This window comes from Lipophrys pholis (assembly GCF_963383615.2).
Source record: "Lipophrys pholis genome assembly, chromosome: 8".
Taxonomy (NCBI): Eukaryota; Metazoa; Chordata; class Actinopteri; order Blenniiformes; family Blenniidae; genus Lipophrys; species Lipophrys pholis.
In genome coordinates, this window is record NC_137630.1 from 22242044 (window position 1) to 22262601 (window position 20558).

General features: G+C 43.2%; 1 protein-coding gene across 3 annotated transcripts; it reads left to right on the forward strand.

The window, feature by feature from the left end:
- The first annotated feature begins 253 nt into the window (after positions 1-253).
- Positions 254-20293, forward strand: kdm5bb (lysine demethylase 5Bb). Of its 3 annotated transcripts, none has more exons than XM_080468653.1 (29): positions 254-615; positions 1917-1994; positions 2394-2516; positions 3161-3331; positions 3737-3793; positions 5984-6133; positions 6254-6347; positions 7009-7127; positions 7492-7650; positions 8745-8780; positions 9116-9235; positions 9319-9477; positions 9609-9790; positions 9886-10048; positions 10175-10294; positions 11426-11620; positions 11778-11959; positions 12099-12223; positions 13147-13297; positions 13374-13488; positions 14267-14622; positions 15352-15490; positions 15580-15759; positions 16599-16760; positions 17072-17567; positions 17660-17725; positions 17812-18011; positions 18507-18773; positions 20018-20293. In XM_080468653.1, exons 1-29 carry the CDS (start codon positions 463-465, stop codon positions 20153-20155), a joined length of 4656 nt encoding a protein of 1551 aa, XP_080324779.1. In that variant the 5' UTR covers positions 254-462; the 3' UTR covers positions 20156-20293. The 3 variants fall into 3 exon arrangements, with proteins under 3 accessions (XP_080324779.1, XP_080324778.1, XP_080324780.1); XM_080468652.1 differs by having other exon boundaries at positions 17072-17557; positions 17641-17725; XM_080468654.1 differs by lacking the exon at positions 8745-8780 and having other exon boundaries at positions 17072-17557; positions 17641-17725.
- The last annotated feature ends 265 nt before the right edge of the window (positions 20294-20558 follow it).

The following is a 20558-nucleotide window of genomic DNA, read 5'->3' on the forward strand; positions in this document are numbered from 1 at the left end:
TACTTGTGGATATTTCCTGTTATTATGATATTGTGATTTTATAACCATGATGTAATGATCAGAGTTCGTCTGTTTTCTTGTTGTGCAGTAAGATGCACTGCAGCAGTGTTACACAGGGTGTATAACATGTCAATAAGCAGCAGCAGGAGCTGCTTTATTCATGTATGAGGCAGAAATAAAGAAGGAGCGCGTGGTGTCTATTTTCTCGGGCGGACGTGCTCACTGCCTTGGAACAGTCCCTTCATGTGTGTGTGTGGATCAGTGTGTGTGTGTGTATGTGTGTACGTGTGTGTGTGAGAGCTGCCTCCTCTCGTGTTGATGTCGAACGACCGCCGCCGACTCTGACGGTGATCAGACCGGATTAAAAACAAATTTTAAAAAAACACCCTCCCGGAGCCCCGTCCACTCGAGCCGCGAGCCGTCCCGTCTCCAGCGCCTCCAGCCCCGGGTCTGTCCGACACGATGAGCCTGCCTCGACCGGACGAGTTCCAGCCTCCTCCGGAGTGCCCGGTCTTCGAGCCCAGCTGGGAGGAATTCCGAGATCCGTTTGCCTTCATCAACAAAATCCGTCCCATCGCGGAAAAGACGGGGATCTGCAAAGTGCGGCCGCCCCCGGTGAGTCCAGAGCCGGCTGCTCGGCCGCGCGAGGCGCGGATGCTGCGTCGCTTCGGCCGTTAGAGGCTGTAGATGGACGGAGCTCCGCGGATTTAAAGGGACTGCTCAACATGGCGGATGTACCAGCGGCTCACGCGCAGTCTTTGTGCTGCCGCGGCTTGCCGCCGCACGCTCAGCCGCGTTTTCAAACGTCAAACGCGTCTTTTCCCACCGAGGTGGAGCGCGTTGGCGGTCGCGTAGCCGTGTCAGCGGGTGAAAAGGCGGCGTGGGGCCGCCGGTCACCGCGGCGCTCCGGTCATTGAGCCGCGGAGCTAGTAGCTAGCATGCTAACAGCTAAGCAACCTGTCAGAGGAGGCGATGCGGAAGACATCGAGCTGCAGGCTGCTGACAATGCTGCGATCCACACTTTAAAAACATTCATTTAACCCCCGATTCACACATTCTGGCCCCACATGCTGCGACCAACAACGTATTTACTCTCTCCGCTCTGTGAAGGAGCATCATTGGGTCAAGCAACGTGTCCTCCATCACTTTTTCCACCATTTAGCACGATAATTATGTCACCAACCAACATACATTATAATAATATTCTCATCAAATGTTTCACTGGTCAATATTTCCCCCACTTCAGCTGGAACAATCAAATAAATAAACATGTAATTAATGTTGAACACCACTATTATTAACGAAATAAATTGTAAAAAAAAAAAAAAAACACCAAGCATCGACTATAGAAGTTGTGTTAAATTCAGTTTTTGTGGCCTAATGTTCCATTTGTGGTCTGATGAAGATGTGAGTTTGCTGGAAGGAGTCATGTTCATGCAGGAGTGTGTGTTGTTACAGGGTGTTGTCCTCCATGTTGGCTTTGTGGTAAGCTGGGCTGCTGAGTGAGAGTCTTCCATCTGGCCATTTTGTGTGCCAGTGGGGGATGTTGTTGAATACTCACTTTAAACAAGAAACTTGGGGGAGGGCCCTTTTGTTTGGATGTTGGGGTGTTGTGTTATTGATGGTGCTTTTGACAGGATTGCTGATGGCTGTATAGGATCGCTGTGTTCTTTCAATGTCTGCAGGCTGTGCTTTTTAGGTAAACTTGAGTGTTACATGTGCAACCTTGTGATCACCGGCCCCTTCCACTCACCTAACTTCACTTTAATGAAGCTATTTAGATGTTAAAACTCAATTTGAAGATCGAACTGCAATGGATGTCCTTTAGAATTCCTAAAAGTCTTCTTTGTATCAGTCCCCAGACTCCATAGTGACCTTCATGTGCTATTATGTGTGTTTTTTGTGTGTCTGTTTAGGGTTGGCAGCCTCCATTTGCCTGTGATGTTGACAGACTTCACTTTGTTCCCCGGATCCAGAGGCTCAATGAGTTGGAGGTGAGTTTTGTTAGTCAGATTAGATCAGTCCTAATTTTACTATAGTACCTTTCTATGCTTCACAGCTTTCAGATTGTCTATTGTGTTTTCTTATCTCATTATCAAAGTCACTATGACCGTGCAGGCTGCATCAATAATACAGATGATGGAATAAAAGCAGTAATAACACTGTAATAACAATGTTGCATATCAACTGATAAATTGCTTGTTTAGGCTCCTGAGCTGTAAGTCAATCAAATTTGGACTAAAATGAACCTCAAAGCCATTTATTTAATTATTTTATAACATTCACCACCTTGTTTGTTGTGATTTTTTGGTTGTTTTACCTCATGGAAGTATATTTAGTTTAATTTCAGTTCTGTGTTGCTGATTGTTTTTGTTGCTCGCGTCTTTTCTCAGGCACAGACCAGGGTCAAGCTCAACTTCTTGGACCAGATTGCCAAGTTTTGGGATTTGCAGGGATGTGCCCTGAAGATCCCTCATGTGGAGAGGAAGATTTTGGATCTCTACAAGCTGAACAAGGTTGATCACTGTTTATATTGTACATCATTTCCATACACTCAATGTCCACTATATTATGCACACTTACCCAGCTCGCCCCCATTAACAGCTCCTTCCTTAACAAACATGGTAATGTTCAGTTTTACTTGTTTATTAGTGGGATTGAGTGTTAAGCAGAGAGGTGATGTTGGTATTTGTGGGACATATATTTTGAAACTTAGAGTAATATAGTATTCCCAGGGTGCAATACACTGATGGGGATGGACGCAGAATCCATCTTAATCTCCCCTGCAAAGTGATTAAAGCTAATTCACCAGCAGACAAGACCAAAAAACACACAATGATGCTCTGAAGTCGAGTTGTCACTTCACGTGATTACCACGAAACTCACTGATTCTACACACTGTACTCGTACCAAAACGTACATTTTGGTTTGATGTTAGATAAGATATCCAGTGTTTTCATAATAAAATTCCCCAGCCATTGATAAACCTCATGGATAAACTGTTGAATCAGGAGCTTTCTGCTTCAAAAAAATATAAACTGAACCATTAAAATAAGATCCAGGCTCAGTTGGTGTTGTGGATTGATGAGGTGTCTATAAAGTGTTGTTGGGGGGGAGGCTATTTATTACCTCTCATTAATGTAACTGTGTGTCATTTCAGCATGTAGCAGATGAGGGTGGATTCGACATCGTGTGCCAGGACAGGCGATGGACCAAGATCGCACACCAAATGGGCTTTGCTCCTGGCAAAGCTGTGGGCTCTCACCTGCGAGGGCATTACGAGAGAATCCTCTATCCCTACAATCTGTTTCAGAACGGCGCGAACCTGCTGGTGAGTCGGCCTCCTGCGTCAGTGGGACAGCTTATCCTGCTCCTGATCTGCGTGTGTCTTGATAATGCTTTTCATTATCTGTTCATCAAAGCTAAATTTATAAATGTGTTCTGCCAGAATTAGACAATTTGAAGGAGAATCGGTGTTATGAATGAACATTGTTGGAATGTTAAAGACAAACAGAGGAGATGCTTGTCTCTATATGTGTTTTTTTAAATGTCAGCTTGAATTTCTGTCATTTCTAAATGATCTGTCTTGTCTGACTAATATATTGAATGTACATTTATTATCTGGTGTCTCAGTTGATTGCATTTGCACCCTGATGCAATTTCTAAGATGGTGCAAGTGACCTTGTGTACAGGTCACTCTAAATTGTTGAATGACAATAGCTCTCTCTTGCCTCAGGCACCAGATCCAACTTCCAAACTGATGGGTTTGGAGGCTGAACCCGAACTTGAAAAGGTATGTTTGAGTCCCAGCTCAGAAGCCTCTCCATTAACAAACTGCCTGTTTAACGGTGGCTAAGATTTCAACTTCACGGCGTCATATGGAGAAACCTGACAAGCCATCGTCACTCCTCCATGATCACTCTTCTGTTTTGGGTCTCATGTGACAGTTTGTTTATCTTTTTAACTGGAAAGATTCTAGCTGATAAGTTTGAATATAGTCTGAATATTTTAAAGCTCTAAGTTCAACCTGATCAAAGAAGACACACTTGTCCCTTCACATCTGTGTCAAGCACTGAGGAAAGTGTTCTGAGGTCAGCACACTGAAGACACCTGCCACAAACTGCAGTTACTTTGCTAAATGTAATAAAACAAAAACTCAGCATCTGCATCAGCTCAGGTCTCAGATTCAGTTGATACTCTTTGTGCTCTGATAAGGTGGAAGCTGGTCTGCAAAGTATGCAAAACAACAGATAACATTCTGACATCGTTAACTTCCACAATCACCAGCAAAACAATGGATGAGCAACTTACAATACATTCACTGAAATATTGTGCGTATTGTTAAAAAGATAGATGAAGAAGAGGGTTCCAGCTCTATTCAGTGATCAACATCAGATAACCTCTATAAGGAATAATATAAAACTACCTGGTGTAAAGTGATCACTAACAAGGCAGGCGGAGCTCAGAGTCCTCACATTTCAATCGTTGTGTCTCCACACTCAATTCATCTTTCTGATCTTTTGCAATAGTTTTTAGAGAATTAACACAAAGACTTACACAAAGTTTGTCCTGCAGGTCTTCGCATCCTAGAGCAGCGAACCTGCAGACTTTAGGTTGTAGCGGCGGTATAAAGGAACTCACCATGTTTGGAAGATACTAACCTTACTAGTACTTTTCCATCGCGCAATACCATCATCAAAACATCTGATGGGTTCCAGATTTTCTCTGCAGCAGACAACAATATCAGCGACCACATAACCAATGGAATGAGGCACAATGTGGAGGTATGAATACTGATTAGGAATCCTAGGAAGGAAGTCATTGTCTGGCCTGCATGGAGTCCTGATCGCAACGTTGTGTTTTCTGTTTGGGGTTACAAGAGAAGAAAATATGAGCAGGTACTTATCCACAGAAGAGCTGTACGTACGACTGATTTTACTTCATACAGATTTTCAGGTGTTGATGCGTACCGTCGTAGGAAAAAACAATCCTTAAAAGGAGATTTGTTTCCTTCTCTTTCATTTATAAATCTACAAAAACCAACCTCTTAAATAACGTGTCTCAAAATCGCTTCATCACCTTCATCTTGTCTTGGTCTTCCTCACTGGTTTATCATGTTGAGTGAAATTTTTTGTTAGTGTTTCATCTGGTCACATCTGATAAATGAGTCTGTGATGCACAGACAAAGACATCAAGGGTTCTATGTTCATCCATTTAGATTGAGATCAGTCTTGGTATTGTGGCAACGCACACTGACATTTTTCTCATATTTCAAAACTGAAGTGTCTCATGGTAACGTTTAACTTAAAAGGTAAACGGCTAACAGAGAAATATTTAAAATGAAATAAGAAACCCCTGAAAGTATTTTTAAAACAATTAAAGATACGAGTACACACGTCAAAGTAATTTACTGTTTTGTGGCTCAGACTTCATTCTGTAATCTGTCAATCTGTCAGTTGGTGGATTAAAGTCTGTGCTGCTTCACTGCTCACACGCGCCTGCCTCTTTACAAGTGCTTCATTCTGTGGTGTTTAAGAAATCCTGTGTAGTGGAGCACATTATTTACAGTGTCACACAGTCATTTGCTGCTAAAACTGTGACATGTTAGGCCTTTTTCTTTCTTTGGCATCTTCCTCCCCAACTAACCACATCCTTCTTATGGCTTCTGGCCTCTGACGGTGCTACAACTGTTTCAATATGAGGACGTCACGACTGTTAAACACATTTGGTGGATTGTCTGATGCATTCCACTACTACTGAAATCAAAGTAATACTGGTGGATTTTTATTTCAAAGTGTTTACTCTCACTCAGCCTGTCCTGTTTCAGACACTTGAATCTGTCTTGTCCTTTTTTTTAATTGGCCTTCATTCCACCGCCAACTGACATCACTGCAACTGAGTCTTCTGGTATTTCCAGTTAAGCACATGCAGGATTTTCATAGCCATGAAGTTGAGGTTTTAACAGGCTCCCTGTTTCCCTCAGTGCGTTCAGAAGCCAGTCCTACCGGTGGAGAAAGTGGAGGAGGACGTGGACATCAAGGAGCAGAAGCTGCAGGACCCGGTTCAGAGGTCGCCTGCAGAGACGCCTGACTCGTGCCCCAGCGCTCGCAGAGCCAAGCGCATGAAGTATGAGGTGAGAGAGTCAACACACACCATCGAAGAGAAGCTCTGGAATCGCCAACACAGACTTCTTTTTTTTCCAGAATGTTAAAGCTCTGAGGATTTCACAAGTTGTTTTTTTTTTTTCCTGTAGGCTGTCTGCATAAAGACCGAACCAGGTGAGCCTGAAGAGAGCAAGCCCAACCTGCGGCGGAGGATGGGCTCTTTAGTGGCCAAGCCCAAACCAGGTCAGACTCCTCATCCTCCAGCAGGGCTGGAAAACATACCACCTTTATAAGTAAACAGTTCTGAAAAGACAGGAACATAAAAGAGATTTAATGGAAGTAAAGTCTGTTTCTGGTTTATTCACTGGGCAGTACAGTCTTTAAGAGTACGTTCACAGCACCGTCATTTTATTGGTCGAGTTGAACTCAAGATCAAATTGAACTGTTTGTGGCCCATGAAATAAAAGGAGTCCAACACCCTGATCTAGAGAGAAAAATACTGCAGTTTAATGAGATTCAACAAAAGTTCTTTCAGCGCACATTATTTTGTCCTTCTTATTTCATCTGTCACTGTATGAGGACTTATGAATATTTTCATCATACTGGAGTTACATACCCAGATACGTGTTGAATAAATGTATCTTTCAGTCATTGTAATTTCTAATTTGGACGTTTGTAAATATGTTTTTGTGTTAAGATGTTGATGAATGACAGTAAAGTTAAATATAATTGTAATTACAGGAATATTTAATGTTTACAAATACTATTATTTCAAATTGTTCTTTTATTTTCTTGCTACTAACTTCAAAATGCATCATTAACTCTCTGCGTTCTGTTTGTTTCTGGATGTTTAGAATGTAAAGTTCTCCCTTCAATGAGTCTATCACTGCTGTTTCCTTTACAGAAAAAGAGATTCCTATTCTTGTGAAACAAGAACCAGTTGAAAGTAAGGAACCAATAATTGAAGCTGAAAAAATCAAACCGCGGTACAAGAAGTTCCTCCCTCCGATTCCTCCGAGTCCAGTAAGCACAAAAGCACTTTTGATCTGAGATCAGCTGTACAAAATAAAAACAAAACATGATTTCATAAATATCCCACGATTTCACAGTCAACTTTAACCTCTTTTAAAACTGTATTAAAAAATAGATCTTATTTACGATGACTTTTATTTCCAAAATTATTATTTATAGGTTCTGATTTTACCCGTTTCAGGTTTAGATGTTTGCATAAATAACTGATCGGGTCTCAAATTGTTAAATATTCTGAGACTATGTTTGGCTTCATGTTTGTATTAACAGCTTGAAGTTTCTATGAAGCCGTGTTCACGTTGAATTGTTGCGTTGAAGTGATTTCCATCCGTCACTCGGGCTCCTTGTTGTCGTCCAGGTGGATCTGGTGGTGTGTCTGGTTTGTGGCAGTGGGGGAGATGAAGACCGTCTGTTGCTGTGTGACGGCTGTGACGACAGCTACCACACCTTCTGCTTGATCCCTCCGCTGCACAACGTCCCCAAAGGAGACTGGAGGTGCCCCAAGTGTCTGGCTCAGGTGAGCAGGGTTCTTCGCTCTGATGAGCTCAAGCAGAACCAACGTGCATATTCTGTATTTTATAGAGGCAAATTTACAGTTCATCTCATTTATTTTAACAAGAACGTTTTGTCTGCAGCCTCTTAATTCAGTCTATGCTCGTCTGTTAATCTCTTGGGATGATACTGATACTAGATTTTGCTCACCCAACAATACATCCGGATGTTTGCTCCTGAAGTGACATCTGGTAAATCATCAGAGCGATGATCGGTATTTGTTTTTACAAAAATAAAAATAAATTCAACCAACTAATTCATCTCAATACGGCGATTGTATAATTCAATTCAAGGTGCTTCACAGAGGACAAAAAAAAGCAACACATGCAGGCAATAATAATTAGAATTTAGTTTAAAAAAAGGCTACAGTGCAACTATGATTTGTGAAATGGAGCAGGTAAATAGACGCTAAATGTGTATGAGAAGACAAAAGATAAATCAAAAGGAAAGATATCAAGACAAGACTGACTTGAGAAGACACAAATGAAAGATAAACGACACTATGAGGAATATATAATTAAAAAATGAAGATAAAGGCCGAAAAAATAAATCTAAACTATAGTAAAACACAGTGTCAGCCTATAATAGAAAAATAATTACGGTGAGAAGTGAGATTTTAAAAAGTACTTTTAGTTGCAGCACTTTTATCTGTCCGCAGGTCAGATCAGGGCTTTTATCAACTTGAAGCGTAAAATTAGAAAGTAGCTTCACTAAAGGTCCCGAGGGCTCATATGTCAAATATTCTGGTGCAAAACCATGAATATCTTTGGCAGTTTCATGCCAAGTATCATGTTTTTTTCTAACTAAATCGTTCAACTCACTAAAAGCCAGTGTAGGTAACCGCCTTTGAATAAAATACCTTATTAGAATTTCAAATCATTTCATCTTATTTTGCATATTTTCAAGTAGAGCGGGTAGTTGTGCTCTCTTCTCCAGCTCTGAACTGTCTGTAGCTGCTTCATGCATTTAATTTTTTGAGGAAGTCCAGTAAGGAGAGCATTACATTTGTCTTACCAGGTTCTTAATTGAAGCATGAATAATTTTTTCTGTGTCTTTCAGAGAGAGAAATGGACGCACCTTTGCAATATTTTTAAGGTGACAAAAAGCAGACTTTTATATGAGCTTTTGGTGATGTTCAACAAGTGAACACACTTCTTAGGTGCTGCTGTTGGTCTGATGTTTATGTCGAGGTCTAAATCCTGTTTGAAAAATGTCACATGGACGTCCTCTGTTGTGGTCCAGTGATTGCGCCTTTATCCTAAAAAGGAAACTGATAAATGATGAAAAAATATTTAAAGGATCACAGGCCCTCTGCAGAAAACTATACAGAATATGGTTTTAAAAAAGGGACCGTAGGAATATTTTTAAAAGTTCACAAAACATCATAAGATGTTGTTTATTTAACCATTCTTTTAAATCTTTCCCAACAGGAATGCAATAAACCTCACGAGGCGTTCGGGTTTGAACAGGCATACAGAGACTATTCCCTCCGTGCGTTTGGACAAATGGCAGATGCGTTCAAATCTGATTACTTCAACATGCCAGTTCATGTAAGTGAAGATGCTTTCTCTGCCTTTCTGTCGGTCTCCGCTGTCGTGTTTGTTAAATCTGAAAGTCTCACTCGTGATTACAGATGGTGCCCACGGAGCTGGTGGAGAAAGAGTTCTGGCGTCTGGTCGGAGCCATCGAAGAGGACGTTACAGTTGAATATGGAGCAGATATCGCCTCCAAGGAGTTTGGGAGTGGATTCCCCATCCCCAATGGGAAGTTCAAGGTTTCTCCTGCAGATGAGGTAAGCTCTTTGAAAATAAGTCCTTCAAACTGGAATAATTGTTTCATATCTTTTAACATTCGATAGCTTTACTCTTCCTTTTAATAATCAGAGCTATGCCTCATGCACATTGATTCATGTTTTATTTACAGAAATACCTCAAATGTGGCTGGAACCTCAACAACCTGGCCATGATGAACCCGTCTGTACTGACTCACGTAACAGCGGACATCTGTGGGATGACGCTGCCGTGGCTTTATGTCGGCATGTGCTTCTCCTCTTTCTGCTGGCACATTGAGGATCACTGGAGCTATTCCATCAACTACCTGCACTGGTAAACTAAGCAAACCTGGAAGCATCTTGTGATCTTCAAGGTCTCACATTTTATATTTGGCACAGCAGTTAAGTGGTGTTTGTTTGTTTAATAAGGGGGGAGCCCAAAACCTGGTACGGTGCTCCAGGTTTCGCTGCAGAACAGCTGGAGGAGGTGATGAGGAAACTGGCCCCAGAGCTGTTTGACTCTCAGCCTGATCTGCTCCACCAGCTGGTCACCATCATGAACCCCAACACACTGATGGCCCACGGAGTCCCAGTACGTACAGATGCTGTTGCTGTTGTTGTGGTTGATGCTGTTGTTTCTTTGTACCAAATCAACAACACACAACTGATGTTGAAATGAAGACGCTCCCAGGCTGACTTTGTCTTTGCTCCGGTTCAGATTTACAGAACAAATCAGTGCGCTGGCGAGTTTGTCATCACATTCCCTCGAGCTTATCACAGTGGATTCAACCAGGGCTTTAACTTTGCTGAGGCCGTCAACTTCTGCACCGTGGACTGGGTAGGTCTACACACACCTCACAAGGGAACAATGTTTTTGTATGTTTTCTTTTATACACAATGATATTGCAATTATAGTATTAGTATTGTATTTGTCCATTAATTTTCAGGTTAATTACAGCTTTTTTAGATTGCTGTCATCGGTAAACCTACAGATCGATTTACTGGTTATGCAGATGGAAACACAGATGGAAACACACAACATATCACAATATTAGACAAGAATAAAATAAGCAAATCGCAATAATTGTGGGGAAAATTAACTATAGTGATTATTGTGTGTGTGTGTGTGTGTGTGTGTGTGTGTGTGTGTGTGTGTGTGTGTGTGTGTGTGTGTGTGTGTGTGTGTGTGTGTGTGTGTTATTTACAAATTTATTCTGGAAATAAGTCTTAAGAAAAACTGAGGAACACACATGTGATCTGTGGACACCTGACTGAGGCAAACAAACCGCAGCGCAGAATGGACTCTGACTTAATGATCACACCTGAGGGGTGGCAAGCTAACGACAGAGGTTAGATGGTTTCAACAAGCCAGTCAAATGCTTTGAATGCGAGTGATGCCAGTGAGGATGACACACTGTGGGAGGAGTAGGCAGAACCGGCGCTTGAGATCAGCAATAGCTGGAGGGAACCAGTAAGGCAGGAGATCTGTGTGAAGAAAAGGACACACGAGACTAAAGACTCGTATAAAACTGTATGGAATGGAGGAAGATGTTGTACTCTGAAGCACAATGCAGTAACTCCCGTACTACTAAATGCATTTTGAGGTACAAAATATAAGACTGCATGCACATTATTTTATGAGACCTAATTAACAGACGAGTCAGAACTTTTTGTTTATTAAATTGTTTACCAAAGTTCTCTTCCATAAAATTTGAGTTCCCCTCTCAGTGACCAAAGTTGTCCATCCAAATCTTTTGCAGTGAGTGCTCGACTTTAATCCCAGCAAGTTATTAATTAGTACTGGTTTATATTTTAACCTCCCTGAAAAAGTCTCATGGTGGTTTCATAAAATGATCCTATCCTGCAGAACATGTGCAGATTAGAAAAACAAGAGAAGTGAAATGTTGAAAGAGAGTCACATTCATGACTGTCAAAATAAAACGTTTTGGTTCCCTCTCTGTCCCTGCAGATGCCTCTTGGCAGGCAGTGTGTGGACCACTACCGGATGCTGCACCGGTACAACGTGTTCTCCCACGACGAGATGGTGTGCAACATGGCCTCAAAAGCAGAGACACTCAACATGGTCCTGGCCTCTGCAGTCTACAAGGACATGGTTTCCATGATCAAGGAGGAGAAGGAGCTGAGGGACAAAGTGAAGAAAATGGTACAATAACTCGCCGTTTTCTTCGTATTGTAGAATATTTACATCTTATACATACGTTTCACTGTCTATTCCTTACCTGGCTTATTTAGCCCACCCACCGCATGGCACTCGACCTGGAATTGTTCTTCACACATTTGTTGTTGTCTCACATCTTCAGGGGGTGCCGCACAGCAGAGAGGCGAAGTACGATCACCTCCAGGATGACGAGCGGCAGTGTGCCAAGTGCAGGACCACCTGTTACCTGTCTGCCGTCACCTGCTCCTGCAGCCCGGGTGTCCTGGTCTGTCTCCACCACATCGACGACCTCTGCTCCTGCCCCGTCACCAACTACACACTGAAGTAAGTCCCACTGCGGCTCTGACTGGATTAATCACTGATCTGTCAGTGGATGTCCATTAGAATATATTTTCAAACCAGATGCTCCTCCTGAACTGGATTTGTGTGCCTCACAAATTGCGTGCTTTGTTTACGGCCACAGTTACAGATACACACTGGACGAGCTGCACCCCATGATAAATGATGTGAAGCGGCGAGCTGAGGTCTATGACGAATGGGCTTCCCGCGTGTCAGTAACTCTGGAAGCTAAACTGGAGAAAAAGAAAGGTACAGAAGAAGAAACAACAATATATTGACTGTTTTAGCCAATCAGACGGAATAGTTTGTATTATATTTCTCCACATTCGCTCTAATTAGCTCCCATACTGTGCAGACACATTTTCGCTCATGTTAACATAATTCTTGGAATCGTACGTCTACAGATGATGGGGGGAAAAGTTTTGGAAAAATATAGATGCAAGTAAAGGGCAGATGTCTGAAAAAAACTTTGTTACATATCTTACTATCCACTTTTGACTAATTTGAAGAGAAAGCTGATAAAAGACTGGTCATCCACTGTATCACTGCCTCCCCGTCAGGTCTTCACCAGCAGTTGTTTGAGAGAGAAAATAAAAGTCTCATTCATGGCAGCTGCTGTGCTTTGTGGCGTTTGCCATGTGTCACAGCTCCACAACCTGCGGCCGTCTGTCGGCTGGTGTTCAACTACACTGTGATATTCTCTGCTCCACGCAGCACGCTGTGATTCTCCTACAGTGCATTTTGTGTCATGATGAGATTGTTTTTCCAGTATAGAGGGCAATAATCTTTTTTTCCATAGCATGCAGTGCAAAAACTCTTAAATCTTCCAAAGTAGATTCACATAGTTTCCTTGCCAATGTCTCGCAAAATCAGTCACACAAATAAGATTTGAGTTTGATTTGGGGACTCAATTATCAACTCAGAATCTTAAATATAAGTCAGTAAATGCACTCATAAACAAAAACATCTCAAAGAAATTCTAATAACAGGACAACTTTTACATCCTTTGTGAGACATGATAATCAGGTCACTTATACCAGTGTGTCCCAACATGTACAAAATCCCAGGTTGAAGTGAAACTTTAGAAGTCTCTCTCCAAGTGTCCAGGAGTTTGCTGATAGAACACACAGTATGTGCTTAGTTGCGTGATTAACCAGGGACTCTCTCCTCAGGCCTTCCCGTCTTCCGTGCTCTTCTGGCTGAATCAGAGTCCATGTCGTTCCCCGACAACGACCTTCTGCGTCGGCTCCGCCTGGTCACACAGGACGCAGAGAAGTGCTCCTCGGTGGCCCAGCAGCTACTGAACGGCAAGAGACAGACCAGGTAAAGTCTCAGATTGAACTAGCTCATGATTCCTATGTCCTACATGTTCCCTCACACAGCGCTATGGCTTCCTCAGGTATCGGTGTGACAGCGTGAAGTCCCGGAGCCAGCTGACCGTGGAGGAGCTGAGGTCATTCGTGAGGCAGCTGTATAACCTCTCCTGTAGCCTCCCTCAGGCGCCGCTACTGAAGGTACGCTAAGAAAGACAATCTCGCATCCTATGTGGACTCCACACGAAACTCTCACATTTCAGTCTGTCAGAAAGCTAATTCCTCTAACGATAGTGTGGAAGACGCTAAACAATCATCTCATTGTGCTGCCCAAAGCTTCAGAGGTCGTCTCCCTGACTTTCAGCACCGCCTCTTTTCCTAAAAGGCAGTTGAACTTCAAAAGAAGCAACAGGTTGTTTTTTTAAAATCTTAATATAAAGAACAAAGCCTAACAATCAAAGACCGTTATGTAAAGTAATCTAATGATGAAGAAATAAACACTCAAACACTAATCAGTAAAAGAATATTATTTTTTGAGGTTTGCAGCAGCTCATTGGATCCGTGTAAAAGGTGCAAATCAGCCAATCACACTGCTCCATTTTATCAAACAATTGTTCCCTCTTCTTCTAGCCAGACTAACTCGTAGAGAAGAAACCGTTAATAAGTGACACTGAAGAGAGGAGAGAGCAGCCATTTGCATCAACTTGGCCAAACATTGACAATGCAAACTACAAGGCCAAGGACAAGCTGTTGTTTAGAAATATATTCAGCCAGTGAGAGAACAGGGTCTTTAATGATTGAAATAAAGACATTTATTGCTTGACAGTTATTTATAAAGCTGCAGGGAGACGCTAAAGACAGGAGGAGCAAAATGAAACAACATCGCCTCTTCCAGTTATCAGTATTGTGCTTAAACCACTAGAGAAGGTAAATCAGACCTTTTTGAGGAATGTGAGTCATTGATGATCTCTCTCGTTAGGAACTCCTGAATCGCATCGAGGACTTCCAGCAGCACAGCGAGAAGGTCCTTGCAGACGAGGTTCCCAGTGTGACGGAGATCCAGAGCCTGCTGGACGTCAGCTTCGACTTCGATGTGGATCTTCCCGAGCTGCCCCTCCTCCGAGAGAGGCTGGAGCAGGCCCGGTGGCTGGAGGGCGTGCAGCAGGCCAACGCTCAGCCCGCCGCTCTCACTCTGGAGACCATGAGGAGGCTCATCGACCAGGGAGTCGGTCTGGCGCCGCATGCATCTGTGGAAAAGGCCATGGCTCGGCTTCAGGAGCAGCTCACCATGTCCGAGCACTGGGAGGAAAAGGCCAACAGTCTCCTCAAAGCCAGGCGAGTACAGCTGACCGATACAGAACGACCATTTACAACTGAGCCACGTGGTGGAAAAACAACCAAAACATCGACCTGACCCCGGGGTGACAGGCTTCCCTGAGTTCTACCCAGAAACATGTGATACTAAAATGTTTCTGTGCTTCTTAGCTGTAACTCTGTTTGCAGGTTCTTGCGCTGACTGTAACTGAATAACGTGATAATACGTCAATGCTCCTGATTTTGCTTCACTTTAATTACAGCTAGTGCAAAATGCTGCTGCTAGAATATTCAACAAGATCAACAAAAAGTGAGCATCATATTTAGTTCTGCCCTCATTCCACTGGTACTCAGTGCTGTTCAGTCTTAACTGTCATAAGTGCTTCCTAAAGGCTTTTAATGGCATGGCTGTCAGAAATGTACATCTGTTCTCGACATTATCAGATGAACTAATCACAAGTCAGGTCTTAGATCTTCCCATGCTTCGAGAGTTTTCCTCATCTAGCTTAGTTTTAGATGTCATGATATATAAAACTGTTCTGTATATATAAAATCTCTATATGTGGAGTCAGAATTTGCTAAATAATTGTCAGATTTAAGCACAAAACATTTTTTTTTTTTTTTTTTTTTTTTAAATGTTGTGGAAATAAAAATTTGGAGAGCATCCGGACAAAGCGCCATGACAGCTCATTTTATTTAGAGTTGCGAGATACCCGTGTGTGATTTGGTGTGTGTGTTGCTGCCCTCCAGACCGCCACACTCCATCGAGACTCTCAGTGCTGCTGCAGAAAAGGTGTCGAGCATCTCCGCTTACCTCCCCAACTGTCTCCTCCTCAAAGACACCATCAGAAAAGCTCAAGAGTGGCTTCAAGAGACCGAAGAGCTGCAGGTTGGAACTTTTTTTTTTACTCAATCTGATTTTGCACACAGGTAGAATTGAGTGAAAATTGTAATATTGAATCAATTCTTGAATTCCAGGCCAGCGGCTGCATCCTGATGTGGGACAGTCTGTCTGACATGGTGCTGCGAGGACAATCCATCCAAGTCCACCTGGAGCCTCTGGACCGACTAGAGTCTCTGATGGCTGAAGTACAGGAGTGGAAAGAATCCGCAGCAGCAGCTTTTCTTCAGAAAGACTCAACATCTACCTTACTGGAGGTGAAACACCCTCTTTTTAAGATCAGCAATCTGAGATTGATTTTTTTCCAGAAATTTTAATTCAGTGAAAAAAAATATACATGATTAGGAACTTTTTTCGTGAAAATTTCAGACTACTGTGAACGCTGTCATCAGCTCGTCACGGGTCTCTGTTCCTTATTCAGATGAAGAGGCTCACGTCAAATGGCCAGCATAGGATGCTGGATAATCAGGCTCAGCACTATTAGAAGAAAGGCTCCGTGGAAGCTGCTCTTTCAGAATAGAGCAGGCTTTTAGTGAGGAGAGGCCATGAAGAGATACTCAGACAGGATGAACCGAAGAGTCAAAGAAAAGAATCAGCAGGCTTTTTTCAGTTATGAGCTGTTTTGTTTTCCTCTCTCACTTTGATCAACACTACATTAAACCACTTTTGTGTCACGTTAGGCACAAAGAAACAAATGAAATTTGTCAGTAAAGTCAGTTGTTGACTTACAGCTTTGAATCAGTTTCTTTTTTCATCAACAGTAAAAAAAAAAAAGTGTTTTAGTCACTTTTAGGGGAAATTGTATTTGTTTTTTTGTAGTACTGTAAAAAAACTGACGACATGATAGAAAATGTAAATCTGTGATAAGTCTTTGATATTTTCTGGTCTTTCATTCATTCATTCAAAGAACGACCAAATAAAGAGCAACATCTAAATAGAAATAATGGATGTAAGGGCCAGTTCTCAAATTCAGTCCTAGTGATTTGTCATTAAATTGCATTTAAATGTGATCTTCCTTCATCGGTGCCTGAGTCGGAGATGTAGAGGATGATTTCTGTCAGTCCAGCAGACTCAGATGTTTTCATGTTGATTGCAGGTCCTGTGTCCAAGATGTGAAGTTGGAAACGTGGGTTCCCCGAAGAGGAAGGCCAAGAAAGGAAAGCAGTCGCCGAAAAGTAACAAAAAGAAAACACCAAGGCTCAACACTCTCGGCGACGTGGAAAAGGCACTTTCAGAGACCAAGGATTCTACCTCTGCTGTAAATACAGATCAATAATTTTTTACTGAGGCTAAACATGATTCAGCACAGTCACGGTGTAGTGAAGAGAGGGGAGTTTCAGCAGGTGGGAGGACAGAGTTACGATGGCAGTCAGAGAACAGGGGCAGATGGCCTCACTGATGGCAGCGTAGTGATGTGAAAATTATGAATGAAGGGTTTTTGACAGCGTGGGAAAGTGGCAGCGAAAGTAGAGCAGCAGGAATTAAAGTTTCATAAAGGCCTAATCACAGCGATACGATGGTTTAACTGCCTCCATCAGGAAATGACTCTTGTTATGTTTTATTCACCAGATGGCGACGCTGGAGGAGCTGCGGCTCAGGGAGATGGAGGCTTTCTCTAATCTCAGGGCAGCCAATGAGTCAAAGCTCCTTCCCACAGCAGACTGCATGGACCTGAGGGTGTGCTTCTGCCAGAAGGCGCCCATGGGTGCCATGCTGCAGTGTGAACTGTGCAGGGATGCTTTTCACAGCGTGTGTGTCAGAGACCCGTCGGACTCCTGCGAAACACAGCCGTGGCTCTGTCCGCAGTGCCAGCCCTCAGAAAAGCCCCCGTTAAGCAAAGCCCTCTCCCTGCTGTCTTCTCTGCGGCGTGTCGGGGTGCGCCTGCCGGAGGGCGACGCCCTGCACTATCTGGTGGAGCGGACAGGTGACTGGCAGCAGCGAGCGCAGGAGATTTCACAGACGTGTAACCTACCGGAGCTGGACGAGAGACCGGGAACCCCTCCCACGCTCAGCCGCTTCGTATCAGGCAGCGAAAACCCCCACGACGACACTCAGGTCGCTCTCAGTCCGTGAGACTCTTCAGCCAGTGTATGATAAGTTACAAACATTACATTGAAGGTTTGGTGTTTTTCACACAGGCTCCATGTTTGACTCCAGAGTGGAACAGGACAAGCCAAGCTCAGACCGTCTTCTACACCGAGCAGAGATGCATACCACTGCAGGGTCAGTGCGGGCTTCTTACATCCAAAATCCCGTATGTGAACATCAAGTCGGTGGCTTGTTAAGGTGTGTGTGTTGGTGTGTATCAGGTTTGAGTCGGGAGCTGGAGGAGCTGATGGTGGAGGGGCTCCTGCTGCAGGTTTCTCTGCCGGAGGTCCAGAGTCTCTACCACGTTTTATTGGACCGCGCCAGTAGCCAACACACAAACAGATGCATGTCGCCACCGCAGGACGAGTCCACGGACACACACATGCACAACTCTCAGGGAACAAATCTGCCACTAAACCAGGTACAAATTCAAAAATCTGCATTTAAACATGTGGTGCAGCTCTCTAGACAAATTTACAAGAAAAGAGAAATATATGATAATTACAACTTTGGACCTTAAAACAATCCTCCTTTTCTCTCTTACCCTCCTCACCTAATCTAATTCAGTCTACTTGCTGGGATCACATTGAACTCAATGTTTTGCAGATCGTGCAGTGGTTAGTATTCCTTTCTCACTGAGGGAATATACCTGCTTTGAGTCCAGGCTTTGGTTGATTAAAGCTGTAAAGACATTGGGCAGATGGAGACCTGAATATCCATGAAGACTAGCGGGATCACGGATGCTCAAAGATTTAAATGAAGACAATAGTTGATACATTTTAATGTTCTTAAGCGTTTCATGTCACGTGATTAATCTTTACTCCAGCCTACCCAGACAGTTGCAATCAAACCAAACTCAATATTTGCAAACCTGAACAGACTTTAACTTTCAGGGTGTTGATTCTCCTTTTTCTAGAACGGCGCCAACGATGTGCGGGAAACGGTCAACGGCTCAGAGAAGAAGGCAAAGCGGCACATGGAGCGGGAAGGCTGTGATGCGGAGTGTCGGGGGAAGGACAAAAAGCACGCTCACAAACGACAGAAGATGAACAAAAAGAAGCAGCATCGCAGGCCGGCCTCCACCTCGTCCTCCCCGCGCTCCGACTTCTCCCAGTCCGACGACTCTGACGAGGAAATGGCCGTCTGTCCCGCAGACAGATGTCAGCTGCCCGAGGGAGACGAGGTGAGAGCGTCTTCTGTAACTGTCTGCACATCACAACGAAGAGGCTCACCCTGCAGAGGACCGGTGTCATTCTGTCACACTGCAGGAAAAAATAAATAAAGATGGCCATAGATGATTTTTAGATCACTTAAACCATGTTTCTAGGAAATAATGAAATCAATAAAAGGGGTAAATTATTTCCTTATTTTGATTTGATAGCCAGCAGCTGAAGAATGAAATAAAAGGTTAACCTTTTTGATTAGAACTATGATGATATAGTCGTGGCACTCATTTCAATGACACAGAGGATTTCAATTATTGGAACAAATCTGCAGTGTGTTCACGACGTTTTAGGAGAGACGAGGCTTTAACATGAGAGTACCGTGTAATAAAATGTGTTTAGCAGCAGATAACAACTCGGATACACAGCAAACAGTTTTCAGCTTGAGATTCTAGTCTTCCATCTCTTCATTCAGTACCACCGCCTCCATTCACTCGTTTTAAAGCACAGCAGGCAGCCACAAACTGTAAAAACTCCACCGAGCTTCAGCTGCTCAGCAACACACAGCAGGCCGACGCTCAGAGACAAGCTGGTAAACAAAGTCCAGCGGGAAGGTTTCCCTCCAGACTTACTCCAGGCAAAAAAACTTGAGATATGACATTTATTATGTTTGCTTTCACTTTCAGTTTTTCCCCTAAACATCTATTTTGCTCTTGCTGATCCAGTTCAGGTGAAACGTCTAGTTCCTTATGAGAATAGAGAGTATGTTTAGCATTAACATTTAGTAATTCATAGAACAATAGCAACTAGAGTTTGTTTCATAATAAAGATTAAAGTTTTTGTTGGTTTATTTTGACGTTTTGGCCACAAATTGTGCAACGAGTTAAAACTTTCTTGCAGCTGATCGATATTATTGTGTGAAGGCCCGAAGAGCTGATGTTGCAGATGTGTGACACACTGCTGAAATACAGGACAGTAGTGAAAGGATGAGCAAAATGACTGTTGTGTTTTTGTTTTGTGAAAGTTTTATCTCGTTGAATGAGAAAAAGAGCGGGAATGTTTTTCTTTAGTGAATGAGAAACGCTCCTGAGAACCGACGGTGGTCATAATAATGTTGCAGCTGCTTGTGTGAACAAGCAGCTGTTTGCACTGTTTATTGCAGGTTTGTGATTAATCCCGTGTGTGTCTGTGTGTGTGTGTGTGTGTGTGTGTGTGTGTGTGTGTGTGTGTGCGTGTGTGTGCGTGTGTGCTTGCGTGTGTTCAGGTCGACTGGGTCCAGTGTGACGGCAGCTGCAACCAGTGGTTCCACCAAGTCTGCGTGGGCGTCACGGCGGAGATGGCGGAGAAAGAGGACTATGTTTGCGTGGCGTGTTCGCTGAAAGACGATAACGTGGGAAAATGAAGGCGGCGTTTCTGCAGAGCCCCGCGTGTCCTCGCTCCGTTATCAGAGCCTCCGGTCTGGATGTGTCACTGACCCCGCCGCCCCCCCCCCCCCCCTCTGTCCCGTCTGTCCAACCCTTTTGTAACAACGGTGCTATCTCCTCTTTGACTTGTTGTCCAGAACTATAATGTTTAGTTATTTTTTTGTATTTTTACATATATATATATATTATATATATATTTCTTTCTTCTTATGAATTGTTTGTGGTTGTCTAAATCGGGAAAAAAACAAAAAAACAAAACAAAAAAAAAAAACACAGGAAGTGAAGTGTGCTGCATGGGAATCCATTTTGTCAACGCAGAGGAGTCTTACACCAGGATTCCCACAGTAAAGAGAGTAAATCAAAGGTTGATAGTTTCGTCTT